We start from the raw sequence: 26,524 nt of genomic DNA, 5'->3' as shown, positions 1-26,524 counted from the left end.
TGTGTACTTTGTGAACAAGTAGCAGGGAAATGGATAGATAGATTTGATTTTACTTTCTATCATTTATCAAATTTTATCAGTTATACCAATTGCCTAAGCCAGATCTTTCACCCATGAATTCAACTGTAGATAAGCAGTGGATTTAAAAATAGTAAAAATCACGTTTGTAACTTTTCGTAGGGAGGTAATGCTCATTAATTTAAGCAAAATTATTAATAAAAATGACACTAATTTTAAAAAAGTCAGTCAACATCTGTTTAAAACTCGCACTATACCAGAGTAATAATAACACAACTTAAAATAGGTGATAAAAGTATTCATATTTGAGGATATTCATAATAATGAAAATGTTTGCAATGTTTGTGTGAAACAATCTGATAGGTCTTTGCTTACGAGGAAGGAGCCATGTTTGACAAGGTAAAAGAGAAAGCAGAGGGGAAGAAAAAATTGTTTTCTGTTTTTGCTTTAAGATTAACTTTCTTAAGCTTTACTGTGTGTATAGCTTGCATTACTCATTTTATCCTTCTTTTTGCATTATAGTGTGTACACATAGCAGTATAAACATTTGAATGCAGTTGTACAGTATATGGATTGACTTAAGAAGTCCAAATGTATGTTTAATTTTTTTGGACAGTGTGCTACTGCTTTTAATAAATTTTGCCTTGAGTCCATCTAACTGCTTACTCTTGAGCAGCAGTTGATATTTACTCTGGTACAAGTCATGTTTTGTCAGTCATGGACTCTCCGCACTAGTTTGATCTGTAAGCAGTACCTTGATGTTTTAATGTTGTGGATAGGAACAAATCTGACCTCTTCTCAGTTTTTGCTTATTGCATTAAAAAGATTAGACACAAATGTGCATTTTTAACAAATTGTGCAAATGTTGTACAAAGTGCTGGTTGTAGAGTGATGAAAAAATCAGTATAGAGTAACCAGTTTGTTTCCCTTCTACATTCTAAGCATTCTGCCCACTATAGATTTGCCAGTTTATTAAGTTATAAGCCAATGCTTAACTGTACCCAGGGTAATGTATTGTTTGGACTGTAGTTGTGAGAAAACTAGATATATGTCAAAAAATATGGGAACTAACCTTTTTTGTATTTAATTGTAGCACATCAGACCGCTTACTATCTGATTCTGAATCTAGTGCATCTGAAAGTCCAGTAACTGATAAGAAAGCCCCTGGAAGTGAGAGAGCTGCTGAAAGGGCAGCTCAGCAGAACTCTGAAAGGATACGATTACCACCACAGTCCTCATTTGCCAGCATGCAGGTAATGTTTTCAAATGACTTGCAATCCATTACTTGCTGTGACATAATAATTAAAAGAAATTGTTTCAAACATTATGCAAAACAATTGTAAAATAAAACTTATTTAGTAGTGTTAATGTCCAGATACATTAAAGTTAATTTTGGCATAGGTAGACAGTATTTTTTTTATTTCTTGAACTTAACATGTGCTATTGTGATATTCGCTGTTTTGTTATTAATTGATTAATGACTATAGGAAAATGCTGCATGTTCAGTTATGGAGTTGGAAATGCACTAAAATTGTTAGTAATTACAGGTTTATTCGGAATTACTCAAATAATGAACTTCCTTCCATCTGTTTTGAATAATGTTCTGTGTTTTTATTTTATTTTTCTTTCCAGACTTTCGACTATGAGCAAAAGAAGCTGTTAGCAACCAAAGGTACTTCATATAATTGCTCTTTTTAGGCAAAAGTTTGATTAAATGATGAAAGGAACAAGCATGTAAAACAAATATATTTTGTTACTTTATCTCTACAAATTGAAGGACACATTATGTATAGATGAAAGACTGATAAAGCACAGATTTCAACCCCACCTGTAGAGGCTGCATAACATGTCTGCGTTTGCAATATCTTTCTTTATACTGTTTGGATAATATTAGTATATCGAGCTCAATTTTTAATTAATTGATTAATTAATTAGATTATTCCAAGTGTCTGTGGTTCTCTGTGCAAAGAAAACCTCCTAATATTTATGTGAAATTTACCCTCAAGTTTCCAACTGTGTCCCTCTGTTCTTGATGAACTCATTTTAAAATAAGTCTCAATCCACTGTACTAATTCCATTCATAATTTTAAATATTTCAATCAATGTCTGTCTACTCGTAATCTTAATTTTGCTTAAACTGATAAGGCTCAGTTGTTTCCTTGCCTCATAATTCATCCACTATAGTCCTGGAATGAGCCTAGTTACTCTTCTCTGGACTTTTTCTAGCCCTGCTATGTTCTTTTTGTAGCCTGGAGACCAAAACTGTATTCTAGATGAGGCCTCACCAGTGCATTGTAAAGCTTGAGCATAACCTCCTTGGACTCGTACTCTACACATTCCGCTATATAACTTAACATTCTGTTAGCCATTTTAATGGCTTCTGAACACTGTGTGACAGTTGATAAGGTAGAGTCCACTAAGACTCCTAAGACCTTCTCATAAGATGCAAGTTTGATTTTCAGACCTCCCATTGTGTACTCAAGCCTAACATTTTTACTTCCCACATGTAATATTTTACATTTACTGACATAAAATTTCATCTGCCACAAACCTGCCCAAGCCTGTAAGGTGTTCAAGTGCCTCTGTAATGATTCAATGGATTCCAGATTATCTGCCAATCCTGCTAGCTTGGTGTCATTTGAAAAATTAACCAATTTGTTACTTATATTCCTATCAAATCATTTTTCAGCCAATCAGTTTAATATCAGCCAATTCTGATAGGGTTCCTTGCACTATAACCCTCTGCTTCCTGTGTCCGAGCCAATTTTGCACTCATCTGCAAACATCACCTTGAACTCCCACTTCTTTTAGTTTGATGCCCAACCTCTCACTTGGCATCAATCAGATGCATTTTTAAAGTCAAGATAAATAATATCTTATTCTCCACTATGATCATATCCTTTTGTTGCTTCCTCATAGAATTACAGGATGTTGGTAAAACATTACCACCCTCTTCTGAACCCATGCCGACTGTTCAATAATCCTCCTCTTCTAGCCATATGTTGCTCGATCGTATCATTAATTTTTCTTTCCATGAATTCTCCTGTGATGCACGTTAAGCTTGCTGGCCTACAGTTGCTTGGAACTGCCCAATCACCCTTTTTATATAAAGAGATAATATTTGCCATTTTCCAATCCTTCAGAATTTCCCTGCAGTGACTTCCTAAAAATATTCGTCAAGGGTTTATATATGTACTTGCTAACTTCCTTAGGAACTCGAGGGTAAAAAATATTATCTATTATCTGGTCCTGGAGATTTGTTTTATAATGTATTCTTATAAAGTGCATTTCTGCTAACAAGCCCAGCTTTTGTACAAATCTTTTATAGCTAAAAATCTTTTTCCGGATTGCATGTTGAAGGAATACAAACACAATACTGAACACAAAGCACTGTGTACAAATATACATTCATCCATTTGTGTTATACAGTATTTACGGTTCTAGTATTGTTTAGGGTTCTTCCACAAAATAGAGAGAAACTAGTCACATGAAATTGTAGTCCCATCTTCCAGCTGTTTTGGGTCAGTTTGGCACACCCTTCTCTCCCTCATTGTAGGCAAACATTAATAGTTCTTATGTAATATGCTGATTAACTTAAGCAACACAATTACAAATAACATAATTCATTTAAACATGTATACTTTTTAAATATACTGTATATACATACTCGTTCTTTCCTGGGTGACTTCTGAATTCTCACATGTTAATCAAAAGATTTTTGTATGCATCTTCTTGCTTCAAACCATTATTTTATTTGCACAGGTTCTCTGAAATCCATTTAGGATTAATTCATTTTGTAACCATAAGGAAGAAATTATTGTTATTTCAGTCTGTGTTTTCTCCAGTCATCCTCATGAGGAGATCGTTCCTCCCCCAAACTATGCAACTCTTCAATTCCACCCGGGGGGTGTAAACGTTAACATTATTCAAAGTTATTGTCTGTTTTTACCTGCATTTTTATTACTCTTTAATATTGTTTTTGTATCAGTATGCTGCTGCTGGAGTATGTGAATTTCCCCTTGGGATTAATAAAGTATCTATGTATGTATGTATGTATGTATGTATGTATGTATGTATGTATGTATGTATGTATGTATTTAAGAAAATAAAATGTATTTAAAAAAAATACTTTTTTAACTATGCTAAAAAAAATAAAAGGTGAGATGTTTCGTCTTAGTAGACTTCATCAGGCCAAGACTGCAAATCTTCAAGCATGTATTAAAGGTCAGGCAATGAAATGTCACAAACAGTTGCCCTTTATTACTATTATATCTATTATTACTGTTAATCTATGACTTTATGATAATGTGATTCTTTGAAGTTATCTGTCTTTACAATGTCTTAATAAATGTATCTTGTTTTGCTTAGCAATGTTAAAGAAGCCAGTGGTAACTGAAGTAAGAACACCCACAAATACCTGGAGTGGTTTGGGGTTCTCGAAGTCAATGCCAGCAGAGACTATCAAGGAACTAAGAAGAGCTAATCATGTTTCATATAAACCCACTATGACAACCACATATGAGGTAGGGTTGAAAACTTTAGCTTCAATGTGATGAGACAGCATTGTATTCATGTAATCTGTACTTTCAGCTTATTTCTTAATAATCTATTTATTGTGCCCTTAATGTGTTTTAGGTTACAGACTTATTTGTATGTAACTGCTAAGGCAAAAGATTACCTGAAACACATCTTACTAAAAAAATGCATTGAATCCTTATTTTTTTTAGTTGGTTTCCCACAATTGCTATGTAGCTAGGCAACAAATATTCACTTGTTTTTTTGAGTAAACTAATGCATTAATTTGTGAGGAAATTTAAAAATATATTTGTGTTAAAGCACTTTATAATTTTTGAACAGACAATGTTATAAAATGTATCAGTATATATCCCTGGGCTATTTTTTTTCTTTTCAAATTCTTGATTGTTATGGTCAAATCAGATTTGAAATATCATACAAAATGTCTTGATAAACGGAAAATACCCATAGACTGCAAACCTGAAGACATATTTGTTATGTACTTTAAAGCAAAATTATTTATTGTTGACTGAAGTAAAGATATTTGTCTTTATAATGTAGTTGGTGCAACAGTGGCCAAACCACCATTTCAGTAAATTATGAATTTTGGCTTGGAAAAAGAATAAATCAAAGAACAAGGCTTGCCTGTTTTTATATAATGGTTATTGAGATCACCTGATTACCCAAAAGATCTGTTACAGGATTTGCTTGAAAATACATTAAAAACATAAAAGAGAACCAGAACATACAATGTCAGATTAGTTTAATTGTGCCTATGTAACTGTAAGCTCAAGTAAAACTACAGTGTATTTCCAAACATTTTTTTTCAGCGGGGGCAACTTAATTGCATTTCTTAGCCATCACATCAGGTACTCCTCTGAAAAATGCATTCACTCTTCATGCCCCTGCAAGAGACTGACAAGAGGTGCTAAGCCTTAGCAGAATTCTGCAAGACATGTTATTGATCAACATAGGTGTAGCTACACTGTGTTTACTTCATTGAATGCAGAACACAAAAATTACTTGTAATTGTAGACATTCTGAAACAGTAGGGTGGCCGACCTTTCTCCATCTGTGTTCTGCATTTGTTTTACCAGGAAAATTACAATTCTTCCTGTTTTCTGGAGCTATTAAACTAGTCCTCACACATGTGCACAAAGCAAAGGTGCACAAAACTATTAAGGGTTTCAGTTGCAGTTGCTTTAATCCGGCAAACTTAATTTAGTATTTAAGTGAAATATGCTCATGCCTTTGTACCAAAGATGTAATGAACACGAGTGCTTGAAACATTGGTCAGGTCAAAGCAAAATGTACTATTGTCCAGTATTCCATCAGATTATCACCAGCTACTGTGCACTGTTTTTAATAGCAAGATTCAAAATTCTTTCTTTTACACTCGTATAATCCTTATAGTACAGCAATGCATTTTTTTACATAAACAGAGCAATAATTTTATTTGAAAATATTATGAGATCTCAATTATTACCTTGCTGATTCTGCTGCTTTATTATATTTGTTGCTGTTAATTATGGTCTACTTCATGTTTTTTTTTTTTTTATTAAATTTCATTTATATAATTTAGCACTCTCTTCTGATTTCAGAATTATAATATTTGCATTTTAATTCATAACAGTGGTGTCATTATTATTTAACCAGTTTATAAAACATTGTCTTTTTAAATATGTATTGTGTGGCTTTATTAGTAAAACTTGTTTGTTCTTTTGCATTACACTCTTGCCACCACCACAGAGTGCTCCTCTGTCTGTTTCAAGATCGAATAGTCGTGAAGGTTTAGGAAATGGCAGTGATTCTGACAACTGGAGAGAGCGCAATGGCAGTGGCCCAGCTGGTCATTCTGAATTTCCAACATCCATGAGCAGCCCCAAGAGAAAGCAAAATAAATCAAGTAAGCACTATAATAAATATTCTGTAGTAATTTAAGATAAAAATGTCCATCCATCAATTTTCAGAACTTTCTAAATTAAGTTTAGGGTTGGAATATAAATGCTAGTATATTGTGTTTTATTTATAACACACACACACACACACACACACACACACACACACACACACACACATATATATATATATATATATATATATATATATATATATATATAATATACACACAGTAATCCCTCGCTATATCGCGCTTCACCTTTCGCGGCTTCACTCCATCGCGGATTTTATATGTAAGCATATTTAAATATATATCGCAGATTTTTTGCTGGTTCGCGGATTTCTGCGGACAATGGGTCTTTTAATTTCTGGTACATGCTTTCTCAGTTGGTTTGCCCAGTTGATTTCATACAAGGGACGCTATTGGCAGATGGCTGAGAAGCTACCCAACTTACTTTTCTCTCTCTCTCTCTCTCTTGAGCTGACTTTCTCTGATCCTGACCTAGGGGGATTGAGCAGGGGGGCTATTCGCACACCTAGACGATACGGAAGGCTCGTCTAAAAATGCTGAAAGATTATCTTCACGTTGCTACCTTCTGTGCAGCTGCTTCCTGAAGCGACATGCTACACGGTGCTTCGCATACTTAAAAGCTCGAAGGGCATGTATTGATTTTTGCTTGTTTGTTTTTCTCTGTCTCTTTACTCTCTCTCTCTCTCTGCTCCTGACGGAGGGGGTGTGAGCTGCCGCCTTCAACAGCTTTGTGCCGCGGTGCTTTGCATACTTAAAAGCCAAACAGCCCTATTGATTTGTTTGCTTTTCTCTATCTCTCTGACATGATCTGCTCCTGACGCGCACTCCTTTGAAGAGGAAGATATGTTTGCATTCTTTTAATTGTGAGACGGAACTGTCATCTCTGTTTTGTCATGGAGCACAGTTTAAACTTTTGAAAAAGAGACAAATGTTTGTTTGCAGTGTTTGAGTAACGTTCCTGTCTCTCTACAACCTCCTGTGTTTCTGCGCAAATCTGTGACCCAAGCATGACAATATAAAAATAACCATATAAACATATGGTTTCTACTTCGCGGATTTTCTTATTTCGCGGGTGGCTCTGGAACGCAACCCCCGCGATGGAGGAGGGATTACTGTGTGTATATATATATATATATATAATCTATGTGAATGTGTGTTTGTACGGTATCAATTCCCACCGTTGAATGTGTTTTTGCCAGATTTTTCACAGATTCCCTGTTTGTTGCATCATATGGTGTATTGTTTTCCAAAATGTGGTTAGTTATGCTAGTTATTAATGCAAGTTTTTTGACTAAAAAACTGCTTAATTCAGTCTTAGCTAATGTCAGCACATTAAACTTAAGGTTAGTTAAAATTAACATTTTATTTAAAGACCTACAGGTTATAGTCATTTGGTCTGGTGTGATTGAGTGAGTCTGAGTGAGTGTACCCAGTGATTGACCAGCAGGCCATCCAGGGTTGATTTCCTTCTTCGGCAGAAGCTGATGGAATAGGTACTGACTTCCTGAGACCCTGAATTGGATCAAAATGCGTAATGGGTGGATGAACAATTTATTATGTTACGTTTTTTTAAGTATTTTGTGTTTAGTGTATAATGTGCTGTGTAACAATAAAATAGCTATGCATACATGCAGTAATAGATTTTAACTTTTTTATAGCATAGTTGCCTTCATCGGTTTTCCACATTGGTACTAACCTCATTTTGTTTTGTTTTGAAGTGGAACACTATCTAAGCAGTAGCAACTACATGGACTGCATTTCCTCATTGATGGGTAGCAATGGGTGCAATCTGAATGGCTCCTTCAAAGGATCAGATTTGCCTGAGTTGTTTAGTAAACTTGGACTGGGAAAGTACACTGATGTCTTTCAGCAGCAAGAGGTAGGTCTTTTTCTAGTTAAGTAATTAATTTTTGTCTTTTAAGAAGTGTGACTTTAGGTACTGTACTTCACATAGAAAGCATTTAGTAGCTTTCAAAAACATTTATAGTCATTTGTATGACTGGCCACAAACTTGTTGGCTAATTTTCAAGCCATTTCCCAGTTAACCTTGCAAAATGGTGAGAATTTAATCAGCAGCTTAACAGCAGGTTGAAAAGTGAGGTTCTGTAAATTTAACTCCTAAGTCCCTTCTCTACAGAAGTAGCAGCATAGCGTAGCCCTCTCTAGCCCATAACTCTCAACACATAGCAGTTAAGTACAGTATGTCCATGCATTGAAGTGCTGTTGGTCACTGCACCCAGCAGGGCTTTGTTTACATTTGGCATGTTACCTTCATTGTTGCAATACTCGCCACATGGAACTAACAGTGCAAGCAAATAATCTTAAGAATCCCACTGTCATTCTCAGATCCCATAAACCTGCAATACATCTGTGCCTATGTGTTTTCAGCATGTGCCATTGGCACTATTTGTGGTGTCGACTATGATCCATTTTGCATCGATTCTATTCTTCTGAGTTGTCATATAGCAAATCCTTCCAGCATCCTGCAGACTCGCATAATTAAAATTTGCATATCTCTCTTATCTTGACAATTAAATCTGCAGTTTTACAAACTGATAAATAAAGGTGTTTGTTTATTTTGGTGTTCTCCATTTTCTACATGTTGTAACTTACTACCTAAAGGGTATACTCAGTTTTGGAGATAAGATGGTAAAGCTAGCACAGGTCTGCAAAGTTAAACTCATGAAAAATAGTTTTAATTGTGAGTTAATTGCAAATTTTTGCTTGCACTCATGAACACAATACAAAATACAATTTGAATGTTTTATCTGACATTTAATTACAAAATTGAAAATAACTTTAATTAAAATTTAACAAATTACACAATTTATTAAGGGTGGTACGGCGGCGCAGTAGTAGCACTGCTGCCTCACAATATAGAGACCTGGATTTGTGTCACGGGTACAACCTGTGTGGAGTTTATATGTTCTCCCCATGACTGCATGGGTTTCCTCCGGGTGCTATGGTTTTCATCCACTATCCAAAGTCATACATGACAGGTGTATTGGCCCTTGTGTCTGTCTGTCTGTGTGTGTGTGTGTGTGGTGGTGGTGGGGATTCATCCTGCTATGGACTGGCACCCTGTCCACGGTTTGTTTCTGCCTTGTGCACTGTGCTTGCTGGGATAGGCTCCACAGCCCCAACAAAAACATGATACGAAAATGTATTTATGTATGCAAAATTTTTAGTCCAGTCTAATATGTAGACACATATATAAGTAAAAGAAACAATAATACATATTAATTTACTGTAGTTACATATAATTTGTCTAGTTTTTGTCACTTGTTAATTTTTTTTTTTTTTTGATCCAAAACTTTGTTGATAACTAGTCATTTGTACACTTTTTCTGGTCCGTCACCATGAATCATCCAGCAGTAATCTGCCATCATATTGACATCCCAAAGTCCCTGGTGCCTTCTTTCCATGTCTTTGATATTCTGATGGAATCCCTTTCCAAGATTTTCAGGGAAAAACTCCAAAAGCAAATCTAAAATGTGAACTTTATGACTCATTTTGCAACCCAGTTCCTTAAAATTAACTAATACATTTTACACAATTTCTTAATCATTTGGATCATTTTTATTGTTACCTACAAACTTAGAAATGAATTCTTAGATACTCAAACCTCCCGAACCACCTCATTCATCACATCATGAAATTCTGCATCAGAAGCCAGTTTTCTAATATCAGAGCTGGTAAAAATGCCCTCTTTCCATTTAGCCCCAGAAGCACCCAGAAACTTTTAGAACAATCCATAAAACAGGCTTCATCTTTTTAAAGGGATTTGATAGACTGCTTCCTCAAACCAAGCTTAATATGAAGTGGTGGTAGCAATGCTTTATCTGGATCCACCAAACTAGGTCTGATAATGCTTGTTGACACCATGCTCTGGCTTTTTTCTGGCTGACTATTCCTTCTGAACTCATTATCATTTATTCCTCTGCTGTTCTGCTCACAGAAAAAACATGGAAATTGTGCATATCCTGTCTGCAGACCCAGAAAGATGCACATAATTTTCAGGTCCCATATATGACAGTGCTCTTAGTTTTTCTTCTCAAGATTCCGTAAGTTTTTTTTCAAATGCACAGAATAAGCAATAGGTATCAATATGTATTTTTACCATTATGAAGAAATACACTTATTAGGCTTTCTATAGATGCATCTATAAATATTGTCCTTTCTTCTGCATTGTATTGTCTGCCAAGTTTCTGCACTAGGCAATTTACGTCAGAGCAGTCAACTAAGGATTCATCTTTCTTGAAATATGCTGCAAAATCTTCTTCTCTGTTTCAGTACCAAAGGAAAATTGTGCCTGGATGCAATATGTTTTTATATTTTAATTGGGACCCAAGAACTATGTAGCATCATTGAGAAGGTCTTAATCTCTTACTAAATAAATAACTTCACAATGAGTGAATGGCTATTGATTATTGCTTGAACATGTTGGGACAAATTCTTCACCTGAAGTACTCTCTCCTTCAGAGTGAGTTTCTACAAAATCAAGACTGCCAGGTGGTGTAGGGATTGATACAGTAGGTTCATGTGGTACAGGCCATATTGCTAATGGAAGGTTAGAACAGTTTCTTTCTGATTTGTTTCTGTTATATCCTTAAATTTGCAGAAACAGAAATTCTAATTGCTTCTATGATTTTTGAGTTCGCTCTGTATCTTTGGAATACTAAAAGCAATCGCTGCCTTCTTACGTTTTGTCCATTGCCTTAGTTCCTCAACAGTTATAGAGGAGGCACTGTGTGGGGTCCACTGTTTGTCCTGGTCACCAGATTTTATTACAAAGTAGACGTGATAAAATCTTTTATAAAATTTATGTTTTGTTGCTGATTTTTTTTTTTTTTTTTTTTTTTTTTTTAAGTGTAGATTTTCCACAAACAGAAAAAAACATAAGAACTGTTCACACAACCTCTCAAGGCCATAATATGAATTAACAGTATGAATATGAATTAACACCACAACAAAACCAGAAGCTCCACACTAAGTATTTACAAATGCATTGGTCAACTGACTGAGTCATAATGAAGTACATCTGCTACACTCCAATGAAGTGCATCATTGCTGTGGGAAGGACAGGTCAAGAAATGTTGCTAGGACTCTTCACCACATGTTATTCTGGTTCTATTCTGACCTTTTTAAAAAATACATGGAAAAAATAGCTATTGCTTTAAGTATAGCTTTCAATAATAGAAAAAATTAAATTCAAACGTCATTAAAGTAAAAACATATTAATATTTAGTTATAATGCAGAAGTACTAAATTATAAAATGTTTTTTGTGAAAAAATGTTATGTAGGAAAAAATTATTTTCATTTTTTTTAATTTAGCACCCAAAAATATTTAAAAATCGCATGAATTAGTCAAAATTTTTCAGTGAAATGCCTGTCTAATTTTGTCATTGATTGAGAGGCAATTAAAACTAATTAAACACTTAATGTATGAGTCCTTATGTGTACCATATACACACTTAAAGATTATGATGTTGTACATTTTACTCCCCGCCATTATTAAATGCATCATTTCTTAATTTGTGTGCAAAATCAAAGGCTATGGTTCATTTTTTGAGTCATTACTGTTTACCACCTGACAGCCATGACTAAAGTGAAAATCTGGCTACTGAAATGAAGAAAAATATACTTTATGTATTTTTTTTCTCAATCGCAACATATTCTTTTTTCCTTCAAATGTATAATGCCATGTTACTATGGTAATACACTGGATAGCTTCCATGTCTGTTTTTAAATATCATTTATTTTACTATTTTTTGCTTTAATGCTGTTTGCTTCTAGAGAATTCTGTAGCTGTAAGATACAAGGACAATTCGGTACGTTTTTCTAGCCAGACAAATCCTATTCCTATTTGTAACTTCACAAAATAGAAATCAGTTGTTGAATAAATAAGAAATTCAAACTATCTGCAGAGAGGAGCATCTAGCATAAGCGCATAATGGACATGGTGTTTTTGCAATTAAAAACCAGTGAATGAATAAGCATATAGTACAACCAAAATTTTCTAACCTCCAGTAAATGGGATATAAAGATGGTTGGATAATGGAAAAGCTGAATACTGTTAAACTACTTAAAATGTACAAGTTGTTAAATTTTCTGTTTATTACCAATTTCTGTGGAAATGCAGTACATTATTTAAATATAAAATAGCATCATACATACCAAGGCATTTGTAATGTATTAATACAATAAATTATCTATTTCAGTACCCTGATTTGAGTCACTGAGTTAAGTAATTGTTCATACAGCCCATTTCAAAAATCATCAGATCTTCATGGCACTGGATAAGAAACAAGACTGTCCCACTGAGTCAAAAGACAGGGCTACACAATTTCTATGTTTTTTCAGTGAGTGGGACAGCAGAGCCAGTCATTGACAATAGGTTCAGAAGGAATGGCTCACACATATATGAGTGCTAATAAATGTTTGAGCAGCATCCAAATCAGCATCACATAGTAATATTGCATATTATTCATTTAGAGCATATTATTCATTCAAAGCAGGAGTTCTTATACTTTCCAATCTGAGGACCCAAATACGGAAAGTGATACCAAATGGGGAACCAAGAAGAAGATTATTACCATAATGACAGCAGAGGCATGCATAGACAAAGCACAATGGACATAAAATAAACAGTAAAAATTTGTGTTGCTATTCAAGCATATTTCTCATATAAATATTACTAAAAGAGAAAAGTGTAAAGCAAACATTTTTAATAAAATTAATTATTATTCAAAACAGGGAATATGTCCCTACGGACCTCACAGTAAGGTAAATACTTAGTATAAGCTTTAGTCAAGTTAAGATAAATTCAGTTATCTTTATAACAGGTACATAAGTTTCAACATTATGATGATTTTTGAACGGATTGCATGAATGATAACTTACTGACTCAAGCCATGGCACTGGATAATAAACAAAGTAGTCAAAACAGGATTAATCAATACTGTTTATTTACCTTATCATAAATTACTTTTATTTTTTTAAGTTTTTTAAACAAACTACATCATTAACAATATTATAACAAACATTATTTTGAATGAGTCTATAAGTTGTTCAGTGTATTCCAGTTTTCATTTAGCAATCCAATAAGCTGAGCACAAAAGTTGAGTCCTGTAACAAAATTATTCTTAAAACAATGTATGCAGTATTTTAATTTTATACTGGGGATAGGATAAATCTTGATGAATAATTCACAAAAAGTTCTGTCTGAAATGTTTAATGCTACTAATTGACACCATCCTGAATTCTAAGGTCCACAATACAGCCTGTCTTACCTTTTCAGTGTGTTATAGTATTCATTCAGCTCTCATTGGTTCAACAAACACCTCCTTCACAGTATCAGGAGTTTGAAATTTATCAGACTACTTCAAAATAGTGTAACAAGAAGGTACTCATCCTTGCCTAGGCACATTAAACTTAATACAAAATCTTCTTAGCACTTCAATTATAGATGTACTGTGGATTAAATTTATGCCATAACGGCGAACATGTGATGAGGCGCCGACCAGTTGTACATGACTGCTGAAACTGCAGTTTGAATAAAATGCTGCCATGATGCTATATATAACTCACCCCCACCTTACTGTCAGACCTCTACAGCACCCCGAAAATATGCACATTCTTGTCCCTCACAGATTCTTTTCCTTTTTATATTTCAAATCACCGCCATCCCTTCACCTCACACACTTGTCTGTCATTCCCTCTTGCCTTTTCTTGTCATTCAGTTTAACTGTTTCAAATGTTGGTCTCAAAAAAATTAAAGGAACACTTTGAAAACACATCAGATCTCAATGGGGAAAAAAATCATGCTAGATATCTATACTGATATGGACTGGGTAATGTGTTAGGAACAAAATGATGCCACGTCGTTTGATAGTAATGAAAATTATCAACCTACAGAGGGCTGAATTCAAAGACACCCTGAAAATCAATGTGAAAAAATGATGTGGCAGGATAGTCCATTTTGCTCAAATTTCATTACAGCAACTCAAAATCGTACTCAGTAGTTTGTATGGCCCCCACGTGCTTGTGTGCATGTCTGACAACGCCAGGGCATGCTCCTAATGAAATGACAGATGGTGTCATGGGGATCTCCTCTCAGATCTGGACCAGGGCATCACTGAGTTCCTGAACAGTCTGAGTTGCAACCCAGCAGCGTTGGATGGACTTAAACATAATGTCCCAGAGGTGTTCTATTGGATTTAGGTCAGGCAAGCATGGGGGCCAGTCAATGGTATCAATTTCTTCTTCCTCCAGGAACTGCCTACATACTCTCGCCACACGAGGTCGGGCATTGTCGTGTACCAAGAGGAACCCAGGACCCACTACACCAACACAGGGTCTGACAATGGGTCCAAGGATTTCATCCCAATACCTAATGACAGTCAAGAGGACGTTTGGCCCTCAGGCCACCTTCATGAAGTCTGTTTCTGATTGTTTGGTCAGAGACATTCACACCAGTAGACTGCTGGAGGTAATTTTGTAGGGCTCTGGCAGTGCTCATCTTGTTCCTCCTTGCCCAAAGGAGCAGATACCGGTCCTGCTGATGGGTTAAGGACCTTCTACGGCCCTGTCCAGCTCTCCTAGAGAATCTGCTTGTCTCCTGGAATCTCCTCCATGACTTTGAGACTGTGCTGGGAGACACAGCAAACCTTCTGGCAATGGCACATATTGATGTGCCATCCTGGAGAAGTTGGACTACCTGTACAACCTCTGTAGGGTCCAGGTATCGCCTCATGCTACCAGTAGTGACACTGATCATAGCCATATCCTAAACTAGTGAATGTAGTGAAAAGCCAAGCAAAATGACACCTTTTATTGGCTAACTAAATATACATCTTACCTGAAGAAGGGGCCGGAGTTGCCTCGAAAGCTTGCATATTGTAATCTTTTTAGTTAGCCAATAAAATGTGTCATTTTGCTTGGCTTTTCTCTACATTCATAATGGCTAACATGGTACAACACCCTAGTACTACTAATCTAGTGAAGAAACAGTCAGAAAAGATGAGGAGGGAAAAATGTCAGTGGCCTCCACCTGTTAAACCATTCCTGTTTTCGGGGTCATCTCATTGTTGCCCCTCTAATGCACCTGTTGTTAATTTCATTGACACCAAAACAGCTGAAACTGATTAACAACCGCCTCTGCTACTTACAGTATCTGACCAGATCAATATCCCATAAGCTTCATTGACTTGATGCTATTCTCTGATTAAAAAGTGTTCCATTAATATTTTTGAGCAGTATATTTTCATACCATAGTAACAATAGCTCTTTGTGAGGCATCAATGACATTGCTAATAGGCTACACCTCAGATTGCAATCTACTAATATAATAAATAATAAATATTATGCTAAACCATGGTCACTTTATCTCTTGTACACAAAATTTGTACTTTGATGAACTTGGCTTATTTTACTACACAGTCATGTGGTAACCTATCCCAGACTTTGCCACCCAAATTGGGTCATGGATATCAATAGTTTATGAAACATTGGTTTGGAGAATTAATAATGTTAAGGTCTCAAGTTGAGCAAGTAACAAACTTTTCTTTGGACTTTCTAATGCGTGATGTTATCATAAAAAATTTGGACTTGCATGTCTTTAGGCTTTGCGCCCTAGAAACCAAGTTACCCAAATTATTCTATAACATTTCAGTAATTATCAGCATTATTGTAGTAAATCTTTCTGATCATAAAATAGGTCATTATGATAGCTATTTATGAGAAGAATTTATAATTAATTGCAGAATTACTGTATTTGAGGGTTCATCTAGCGTGTCTATTTCTCTTACATGATTTGGCTCAAAAACTAATTGGCACATACTCATCTCATAATACGGCTTAACTTCCGAGTTTATTTTTCTGTCCAGCTGTTTTAGCTCTAGACTGTCCTCAAGAAACTTACACACAAACACACACTCATCATCGAGATATTAATAGTCTTGGATCAGGGAACCCTAAAATGTTAAGATCCGTCAAAAAAAACGGAGATAGAAATTTTTGACAAATCTAAAACTTTCGCTCACCCCCATAGATGATAGTTTATGGTGGGGAAGGGAGAAAAGCAAAACTTTTACATTTTTTGTTATTAAGTTATGAAACACCCAAGTCCTGTCTCCCCCACATTATTACCCAGTGTTCAGAAACTTGGATTTCTGGGGAGTTGAGGAATGTACCCACACGCAGAGGAAACTGCAGACAGATCGGGTGCATTCATTTATACTCTGAATATTAGTAAAAATGTATTGAATGAAGATAAATGTACAGGCATAGTTGTGGAAAACATGGTTTACAAAATATTTGGTCAACGTCCAGAAAGTAGCTTAGCGGAAGTAATCTACTGTTGCCTGACTGAAAATAATCAGTCCTTCTCTGCATTTTCTCAGTGCTGCTTATCGTTTATCTTTTTCGTTATAACCCCATTCACAAAGAAATAGACAAAGCAGACTACTTCCAAATAAACATTTGTCTGTTCTACATAATATATTGCTTTGTTATGCACAGTCTCCCTCACAAGCAGGTGACAGAAGTGCAAGTGTGAACATGCTTAATTTGTCTCATAGCTCTCTACTCCATCTTGTGGATAGAAAATTAATTGCAATATAAGCTAAGAAATATGCTGCTGCTGTCATGGCATGTTATCTGATTTGTCCTCATAGCACAATCTCTCATTTAGCTGGCACTGTACAATCTGAGCATAATTTTTATTTATTAAATATTTCTGTCTCAAGCTGTTTTCTCACTAAATAATAGTTGGATTAAGAGAGAGACTATGCATCTTGCAGATTTGGATATTTAAACCTAAATGATTTTCTAAGTATTTAACACTGAAATCCGTGAAGCTTACGATTTTTTTCATTGTCCCTGACTTCCTTAAATTTTCCTGACATACGCCAAGGAGTGTGTTGCTCCTTAACACTGCACTAATAGCCCACTTTTGTTTTGCAAATGTGTAGATTAGCAGAGCACAGCCTGCTACGCCCACCCAAAATTATTTTTATTATTATTTATTATTTTTATTATTATAATAATATTATATTATCATATAATAAAAACATACATTTGATGCGAATCTGTGACGTTCCATGTAAATTTATGGTACTCGTAAAAAATGTTACTTTTCCTTGCACATGGACATTCATATCAAAATGTCATGTGAATGATTTTTTTTTGGCACTGCCAGATCTAAACACTAGCATGGCAAATTGCTTGCATACTAAAGTGACTGTAGCTGCAGGTGGAAGTCCCATTTTCCTTATGGTGCCAAGCAGAGTTGCGTTGCTGTGCAGTGCAGCAGTCTATTGGCCAACGAAAGAGCTGTGAAGCAGCTGTCTGTTACGGTTCTGCCTTTGTCCAAAAACGGCTCCATAAGCTTTATGACCACAGACTCGGAAAGTCTTTGCCCTTGGGTTGAAACACAAAACACAGATCTCATCAAAACATTGCCAGATGTCCAAAATCGCAGCAAACCTGTTGTTTTTCACATGTTCTGCACGGGTGTCATTGTTGTCAAAGCGCAGATGCCACATGATAGTCTGATAGTGGTCACGGGACATCGCAGCTCTTGTTAAGAGAATGGAGATAAACATCATCAACTCGAAGAGGTAGAGGCAAGTTCGTTGTACCACATGAACGTCACTGACAGAATAAAACTGAATAATAAAAAAAAGTGCTAACTTTTACAGGTAGCCAAAATTTACACCAGGTGTCACAGACTCAAATTAAAGGTATGTTTTTATTATATTATAGTAATAATAATAGCAGCTCACTACTCAAAACGTGAAGCGACCGGTCTTGAACTCTGAACCTTTTGGTTATAAGACAGCAGTTCTTACCTCTGCACCATCCAAGAATACACATCAACTTTCTGTCGATTGACATTTGTGGTTAGGTTTTTAACTCATTGACAGCAACATGTAAATTGAATGATTTTTTTTTCCTTTGGTTAAATTCTTGAATAAAAGTGCACGTTTATTTGATATTTGGACTAAAGTCTTATTCACATTATACACTTCACGTCATTATTAGTATAACATGAAAAAGGTTTCTCCTTTAGGTATGTGTTCAGCATTTCTTGCCTCGCATTTCCTTTCATCCTACAGTTACACAGATCGCTGTAGACATGGAACACACGTGAAATGTATGTATTCCAAATAACAATATATTATTTACCCTATACAACTCCAGGCACCTCACATGCAGATAAACACACTTGAGCTGGGAGAACTTTTTGCCTAAGCTGAGCTCTGTCGATGGGGGATGGGATAGCAGGCTGCTTGTGCTGATGGACACAATTGCAAAACAAAAGACACTGATAAGGAGAGGTGTGAAGGAACTTAAGGTGGCCCGGGATTATGAGTTTTTTTCATAGGCTTCAGGGATTTCAATGTTAATACATCAGTTGAAAGATAAGAAAATAAAATAGCTCTGTAGGTCATTTACGGTGTGTGGCAATCTATTATCCATCATAATCACACCAGTCCAGTGGTAAGGCACGTTAAGAGACACTTTAAAAAATTAATTTCAACAAAGGCAAGAAATGAGTAAATGAGTATTTATAAAATTATGAAAGGTTGAAAAAGTGCAGAAATTCTGCACAATGCCCATTTTACAGATGTAAATAAAACCCCAAAAAAACACCACAGTCTGTGCTTATTTAATGACTTAGCATTCCAAGGGATATTAGCGTATTTTTAAATCTTGTATCTGTTTGTCACTTTTCATCAGCAGTGTTCAAAAATCAGAGAGAATAAAAGGGGAGGATGGTCAGGTAAATCATAAAATGCCAATGTAACAGTTTGAAGTAAATACTTTACATTAGAAACCTCAGAACTGGCTGGTGGAGTTGTACTGAATCAACCTTTTGAAAAATAAAATAAATATATACTGTAAAGCTGCCTTGGAGGCCAGACACTTTCAGAGCATTAGATGAGTGCTGAGGGATAGCCTGTGACATCTCCTGGCCAATGCTTGAAAACAACATCTGACACACCCCGAAACAATTCTAAAATTTAGAGTAAATTTGTGATTGATATGTTGGATGGTGACTGATTATCCAGAAGGTACACACTAAAGATTAAGAGACAACAGGTGACAGGAGCTAGAAAAGAGGACAGGTGATCCTGATTAACAGACAGGTTTAAAATATGTAGTGTCAGACCTAGTGGAGAAGTAGGCTTTATTTTGTTTTTTGATTGTATAGTTATTGGATACTTTATCTTCTCCCATGCAACTCTTTGGGCTTTGGCTTAAATAAACCATTCCTTTTGTTACACTTAAACTCTCAGAGATACCTTATTCTGATATGGAGAAAAATACCCCAGTGATGCTCTTTTATCACTTACTTATATTCTTTAAGATTGATCTTGTAGTACAGTGCTCTGTAGAAGCATAAAATGGGGCATATACAATTTTTTTTTTTTTTTTTTACTGTTGTCAAGTAATGTTTGTATTATATATAATATATAATAATTTTAGTCATGAGATAGTCGCAGGTTTCGACCAATAAACTCCTGAAACTAAACCAGCCAGTATAATTCTCACACTGAAAGGCATTTGGCTTAACAAAAGATTTTATCAGCAGGGGCATCTATTTTTTCCTAATACAAGATATGTATCCCGGATTATTTTGCTCTGACACCCCTAAAGATTTGCTGTGATCCAATTCAGGTTTGGTGAACGAAATTCAAATCTGTTACTCAATCCTTGCTTTGACGAAAGCTTTCCCCCTCTGCTTTGTACAGTGCTTACTTTAGTGGATAACAATTTCCATCCCTTATTTATTTATGTATTTATTTATTTTTCATAGGTTGTTTGCTTTTTACATTATTTGTTTTTTTGTTGTACTTGCACCTTTGCTGATGTAGCTTTTACAATTTCATTGTACTGGTACAATGACATTAAAGGCTTCCTTCCTTCCTACTCCCACTGGTGCTTTTTCTGAAAAGCTATCTTAAAGATACGTAAAGAGCCCACCTGTTAAAAGAATCTTGTAGACGCTAATCCAGTAAATCAAGAGAAAAGTGGTCCAGCAGTCTTTTTGGTTGGTGGGGCTTTTGGGTTCTCTGAGCTACTGTAAGTATTTACAAGGTCTCAGAACTTTCTTTTTTTAGTTATACTTTAAACAAGTAGGTCTCCAGTATAATATACAATTAGCATTAACAGTGTATGATAGTTTAGTATTCTTCATACAGCTTATTGGTCCAAAAAAGAGACAAACTTTAAGCAGTCCCACATTCCCTTCTGTGTCTTATAAAATGGAGATGTATTAAGTCTACTAATATCGGTCAACATATTGATATAATAACATTCTCAATTTTGACTAGGCTGTTTTTCAAGAACTAGAACGTTTGTTCCCCAATGGCATTATCACAGAAGTTATGATGGTTATAGAGTGATTTTTCCTAGTAGCACTTTTAAAATTGCATCTGTATCATACTGATGGGTTTCCTGTAGAAAAGAGGCTTTCTTTCAGTTCTGAGTGCACTGGATCAGTGATCTATGAAGCTGAACCTAAAAGTAGCAACTCTGAGTTGTAATGTGTAATGTTTTATTTTTGAAAGGAGAATATTGAAAATTTGGCCTCTGTCCAATGTGTCCATGTTAATCTCATGCCTTAACATTCTTACTTATAATTCTGGTACTAAAAAAGTACAACTTTAAAATACCTTAAAGTGGGTAAAATTAAATTTCATGAGATGGTTCCTAACAGAGTATGTTTGTTAACATTACTGCAAAATGTATTCTTGGAATGGTTTATTTGATACAAAGAGCATCCAGTTGTACTGTCAGCCAACCAAGTTGAGGTAATTTATACTTACAGCTGAGGACCATATGAAAACAATATGGTAAAAATGTTCTCGAAATTGCCAGAACCAGCCAAAGTTATAAATCTTTCGTTGTCATTGTTGTTATTTCACAGGGTTTCATGTTTTCTGACTTTTGGAGGGGCCTTTATGGTTTGTTTTAATCAGTACCACTTCACATGGCTAATCTTTATGCATTTGGTCCGCACAGCCTTGCGTTCACCATTATTTCTCAACCTTTATGCTCCTCAGTTTTGCCTTTTTAAATTAATTGATGACCCACTAGCAGTAATTGCAACTGCCACCTTGTTGAAACAAGCTGACTTGGAAACTGAAATGTATCGCACAGTGCTGTTGATTACTTTGGTAACCCCCCCCAAAAAAACCCATTTGCAAGCCAATAATAGTGGTTTGAGTAACGCTGCTATACACAGACCCGGTGTGCTGCCGCAGAGATGTGAATGTCAGTTTGTATTACTCTGTACCAGCAGTTGAAGTATGTATACTGTTGACCCAAGCATCAATTGCAATGACCTGTACAGTTTGTGACTGACATACAACAATCAAAAGGCCGGCTCCAAATAAAGCTGCAATTTGGTGCAAGATTCTGTCTTTCTTATATTCTTTCCATGCGTCACTGTTAATTATTAGGTCATGTTATATTGAATTTTGGAATGTAATTGCATATAGGTAACTAACCAGTGCATAGATAAACATTTTCATTACAGTAGGTCTGACAAGTTCTCTAAATCTGCTTTCAAGATCAAGCAAGCACAAAAACTACAGAAGCCTATTCCCCCCACTCAAAGAAAAGATTGCACTATTTTGCAAATAATTTGTTCTGTTTTGCAAACATGTTAAGCTATTTTGCAATAAATGTGTTATTCTATTAAAGTATTGGTTTTATTTCACAATATTGCCTGCTACTGCCAGTATCAAGGTGCACATGTGTGCTTTAGTTGTCTAGTGACAGCTGGAGGAAGAGATTAAGCACACTCATAGCGTGCAGTCAAGTGATAAAAACTAAAGAGACACTATAGATATGTATTTAGTTTTAATCAGATGAAAGTTTAGTAAAGATGTTTTAACATAGGTAGAGTGGTCATACAGAGCTAGCATTCTTAACTGACAGCACCAGAGTCTGCACAGTTTTCCTGCAAGTTTTTTGGATTGGTTGATATCAGTAATTGTGGTTAACAGCAGGTAATTACTTGTTACAGCACTGAATACTGGAAATGTCAGTAATACTTCTGAGTTACTGGAATATACTTAGTCTTTCATGTGCTGTGAACTAAATAACATTCATTTAGTTTTTCTGGGGATACAGCTTGCTATGCAGTTGAATGAATCTTTATTATATTTTAAGGTTTTTAAATGTAATTTCATCACAAAGACTTTGTTTTATAGTTTCATATCTTTTGATGATCCTTGCATATTTTGAATATGCTTTACCAAAATGATTTACAACAGTTTTTAACTAAAGCTGTTATTACTAGTTTTCTTTTGCAATTCATTGAAAATTTATTACCTGATTTTGCAAACCCACTTACCTTACCAGGCTTGTGAGGGAAGTCCCTAATCTGCCAGGTTCAGGCACAGAGCAGAAACCAGGGCACACATTCACTCACATATATACTCTACTGTATATTAGCAGTGTAAGTGTGTGTCTTTGAAATGTGTTCTGGTGGGAGGAGAGTACTGTGTTAAAACATACGTGAACAGTGGGAGGATGTGCAAATTTCACACAAAATGGTAGAACTAGTATTTGAGTCTGGAAGTATGAGGCAACATCACTAACCTCTATCAGTCACATTGTAATCATCAATTAGTTAATATTCTTTTTGTTCTTGTAGCTATATTTACACATATGTGACAATAGAGTGCTTATAAAACATTGAATAATAATGTGTTTAATTAGTTTTTATTTTGCCACCGATCAGCAGAAAAATACTTGTTAATGTCAAAGTGATCTAAATTAATTATAAATATAAAGCACAAAAAATTAATTGTATAAGTATTCACCCCATTCCACGAGACAACCAAAAGCATACATATACACACTGACCCCGAAAGTAATAGGCAATATTACATAGTAATAACTGCAAAATAATTCTATACTTTTGCAAAATAGTGTGATAATTATTTTGAAATTGTGTAATAATATTGCAGTACTTTTTTTTGTGACAGTCCTGAGCTTCAGTACAAAATAGCCTTGCGAATAATATCTTTTAATTATGTGCAAAATTCTTGATATGGAAAGAGTAGATGCTTACCTGATCATACTAGGAGTTATGTGGCAAAGATGTTCATCTCACTTTATTTTTTTATAATTATTATTTAAAAAAACAGAAATTGGTGTGTTTTTAATCTGATCTGATTTAAGCCTTGAAGATATAATAATTTGAGATTTACTTTGCATAATTAGTGATGCAGATGCATGGGGAGTTCAGTCATAAGTTCAAGGATTAGTAATACGTAGGGCTGTGAATCGATTTTAAAAAAATCACATAATTGTATAGAATTAATCACGATTAATCTAATATTAACACATGCAATCATAAAATAAATGCATACATTTTACGTAATCTAATCGAAATCATGAAGTAAATATACACTGAATCACAAAATTAATCAACACGAGGAACTTTTAAAATTTTAATGGCATAGTTTAGTAAACAATGACCTGCAACGTAACCTTTTAATAAAATTCTACTTGAGCAAGTACAATCTGAATTTGAATGCCTTTTCAACCGGTTGAAAAGAAGGCGATAAGAAAACAAGGCCAATATATTCATTTTCAAATTGGTATGGCATAAGAGACACAGACGTGTCAAAGTAACATTCAATGATCAAAACAACTGTAGATTTTGAATGCACTGCTAAAGACTGACTTAATTGAAAATAAGCATCTCTTTAATGGGCATACATTAAAACTGCCATCCTGAATTGTTCATCACCATCAACGACTTTATAATTATACTCTAAACAAGAGTTTTTTCAACTGGTGTGCAATGAGGGCTACCAAGGTGTGCTGTAAAGGACCACCTGTATTAGTTGGCAAAGGGACAGAGCAGCTGGGAAAATGAGTCAAAAGTGCTCAGTGAATGCCAACCTCCAAGCTGATTTTTTTTTTTTTTTTCTTGTTGGCTGCATCTCTGAAAGTCCCACAGCTTTGGACAGTTTAGCAAGTGTATAGATTTAATGCCTTTTTGGTTGGTAGAATTGTGGTATGCCTTGAAGTTTTTAGGGTTACAAAAAATGTGGCAAGAAAGAAAAACAGCTGGAAAACACTACTGAACCTACACCTTTGCTCCTGGCACTCTAAAAAAAGATCTCAGTTACTGCTATCGACACCATGCTTTACTTGGGTGGTTATGTTGCATTCTTAAATTTGTGACGATTCTGAAAACTGGAATAATCTGTAGGGATAATCATTACACTTCTGTTTTGCATAATTTTGTCATTATATTAGGGCTGTCAGCACTGTAAGCTTACAGAAAAATTACATGGGGGAAAAAAAAGATAGCGTAATTTTTACCGTTGCTACTTTTCTTTAGTATTGCTCCAGGACTACCATAAAACCCCTCTTCCTCCCACTCCGTTGCACCAATGTTGGTATATATAAAGCAAGGAAATGAATACTAGTACCATGTCCTGACATATGGCAAGGCATTGTGAAACATGTAATTTGAAACTTTTAAATAAAATTTTCTCAAAATTTTTAAGGTAGTATATAAGTATAGCACTGGATGTGTATATAATACTTTAAGTTCACACTTAACTTTGTTATTGTATTGTAATGTTTAAAAAATAAAAAATTACAGGAAAAAGCCGCCTTGACCAAAGCACTGCCTGACGCAGTCACCTCGTTGCTGGCCCAGGATGCGACAGTATTTTTCAACACAATTAATTTTATGGTTAATGTTGGCTGTTTAATGTGTTAACTTTTCCAGGCCTTAGTAATAAGTTATCAAGACTTGCATAATGCTGTACAACACATTATTGTTATTATTTTCTTTGACAGCCAGATTTTAAAACTCATACTAAAGAAACTGAGTACAGTTTAGTATACTGAACTTACATATAAAAGTTAAATGCAGTTTGGAAGCATTTAAAATCTTAGCCTACGGGTGAAACCTACTTGTGCTGTATAGTAAGCACACTGTTTGAAATACAGTAATCCCTCGCTATATCGCGCTTCGACTTTCGCGGCTTCATTCTAGCGCGGATTTTATATGTAAGCATATTTAAATATGTATAGCGGATTTTTTTGCTGGTTCGCGGATTTCTGAGGACAATGTGTCTTTTAATTTCTGGTACATGCTTCCTCAGTTGGTTTGCCCAGTTGATTTCATACAAGGTACACTATTGGCAGATGGCTGAGAAGCTACCCAACCAGAGCGCGTATTACGTTTTAAATAAAACTCCTCAAATATATTGTGAGCACGGGGCTGTTCGCACCCGTAGAGGATACGGCCGCTCCTCAAAAAACGCTTAAAGATTACCTTCACATTGCTCCCTTCCTTGCTGGGCTTACATGTGGCTGCTTTGTCAAGCGATATGCTTCCCACACGGTGCTTCACATACTTAAAAGATCAAACAGCACGTATTGATTTTTGATTGTTTACATTTCTCTCTCTCTCTCTCGCTCTGACATTCTCTGCTCCTGACGGAGGGGGTGTGAGCAGGGGGGCTGTTCGCACCCCTAGACTATACGGACGCTCGTCTAAAAATGCTGAAAGATTATCTTCACATTGCTCCCTTCTGTGCAGCTGCTTTGTCAAGCGACATGCTTCCCGCACGGTGCTTCGCATACTTAAAAGCTCGAACAGCACGTATTGATTTTTGATTGTTTGTTTTTCTCTGTCTCTCTCACTCTGTCTGACATTCTCTGCTCCTGACGGAGGGGGTGTGAGCAGAGGGGCTGTTCGCACACTGGCCTAGAGGATACGGACGCTCCTCTAAAAAATGCTGAAAGACTACCTTCACATTGCTCCCTTCCTTGCAGCTGCTTTGTCCGGCGGTGCTTCGCATACTTAAAAGCCAAACAGCCCTATTGATTTTTGATTGTTTGCTTTTTTCTCTCTCTCTCTCTCTGACATTCTCTGCTCCTGACGCACACTCCTTTGAAGAGGAAGATATGTTTGCATTCTTTTAATTGTGAGACAGAACTGTTATCTCTGTCTTGTCATGGAGCACAGTTTAAACTTTTGAAAAAGAGACAAATGTTTGTTTGCA

The 26,524-nt window shown here is 35.5% G+C and overlaps 1 protein-coding gene across 1 annotated transcript in view; it reads left to right on the top strand.

Moving 5' to 3' along the window:
- LOC114646965 (protein bicaudal C homolog 1-like) overlaps window positions 1–26,524 on the top strand; it is a 370,919-nt gene that overhangs the window by 322,377 nt on the left and 22,018 nt on the right. Inside the window, exons 15-19 of the mRNA XM_028795402.2 lie at window positions 1,112–1,271; window positions 1,651–1,690; window positions 4,387–4,541; window positions 6,283–6,439; window positions 8,182–8,342. Of these exons, the coding sequence (XP_028651235.1) occupies window positions 1,112–1,271; window positions 1,651–1,690; window positions 4,387–4,541; window positions 6,283–6,439; window positions 8,182–8,342 (673 nt within the window). The remainder of the gene's footprint in view (window positions 1–1,111; window positions 1,272–1,650; window positions 1,691–4,386; window positions 4,542–6,282; window positions 6,440–8,181; window positions 8,343–26,524) is intronic.

The sequence above is a fragment of the Erpetoichthys calabaricus genome, chromosome 2 (assembly GCF_900747795.2).
Source record: "Erpetoichthys calabaricus chromosome 2, fErpCal1.3, whole genome shotgun sequence".
Classification (NCBI taxonomy): domain Eukaryota; kingdom Metazoa; phylum Chordata; class Cladistia; order Polypteriformes; family Polypteridae; genus Erpetoichthys; species Erpetoichthys calabaricus.
The sequence above is the reverse complement of the archived record's forward strand: the minus strand, read 5'-3'. Positions and strand labels throughout refer to the sequence as shown.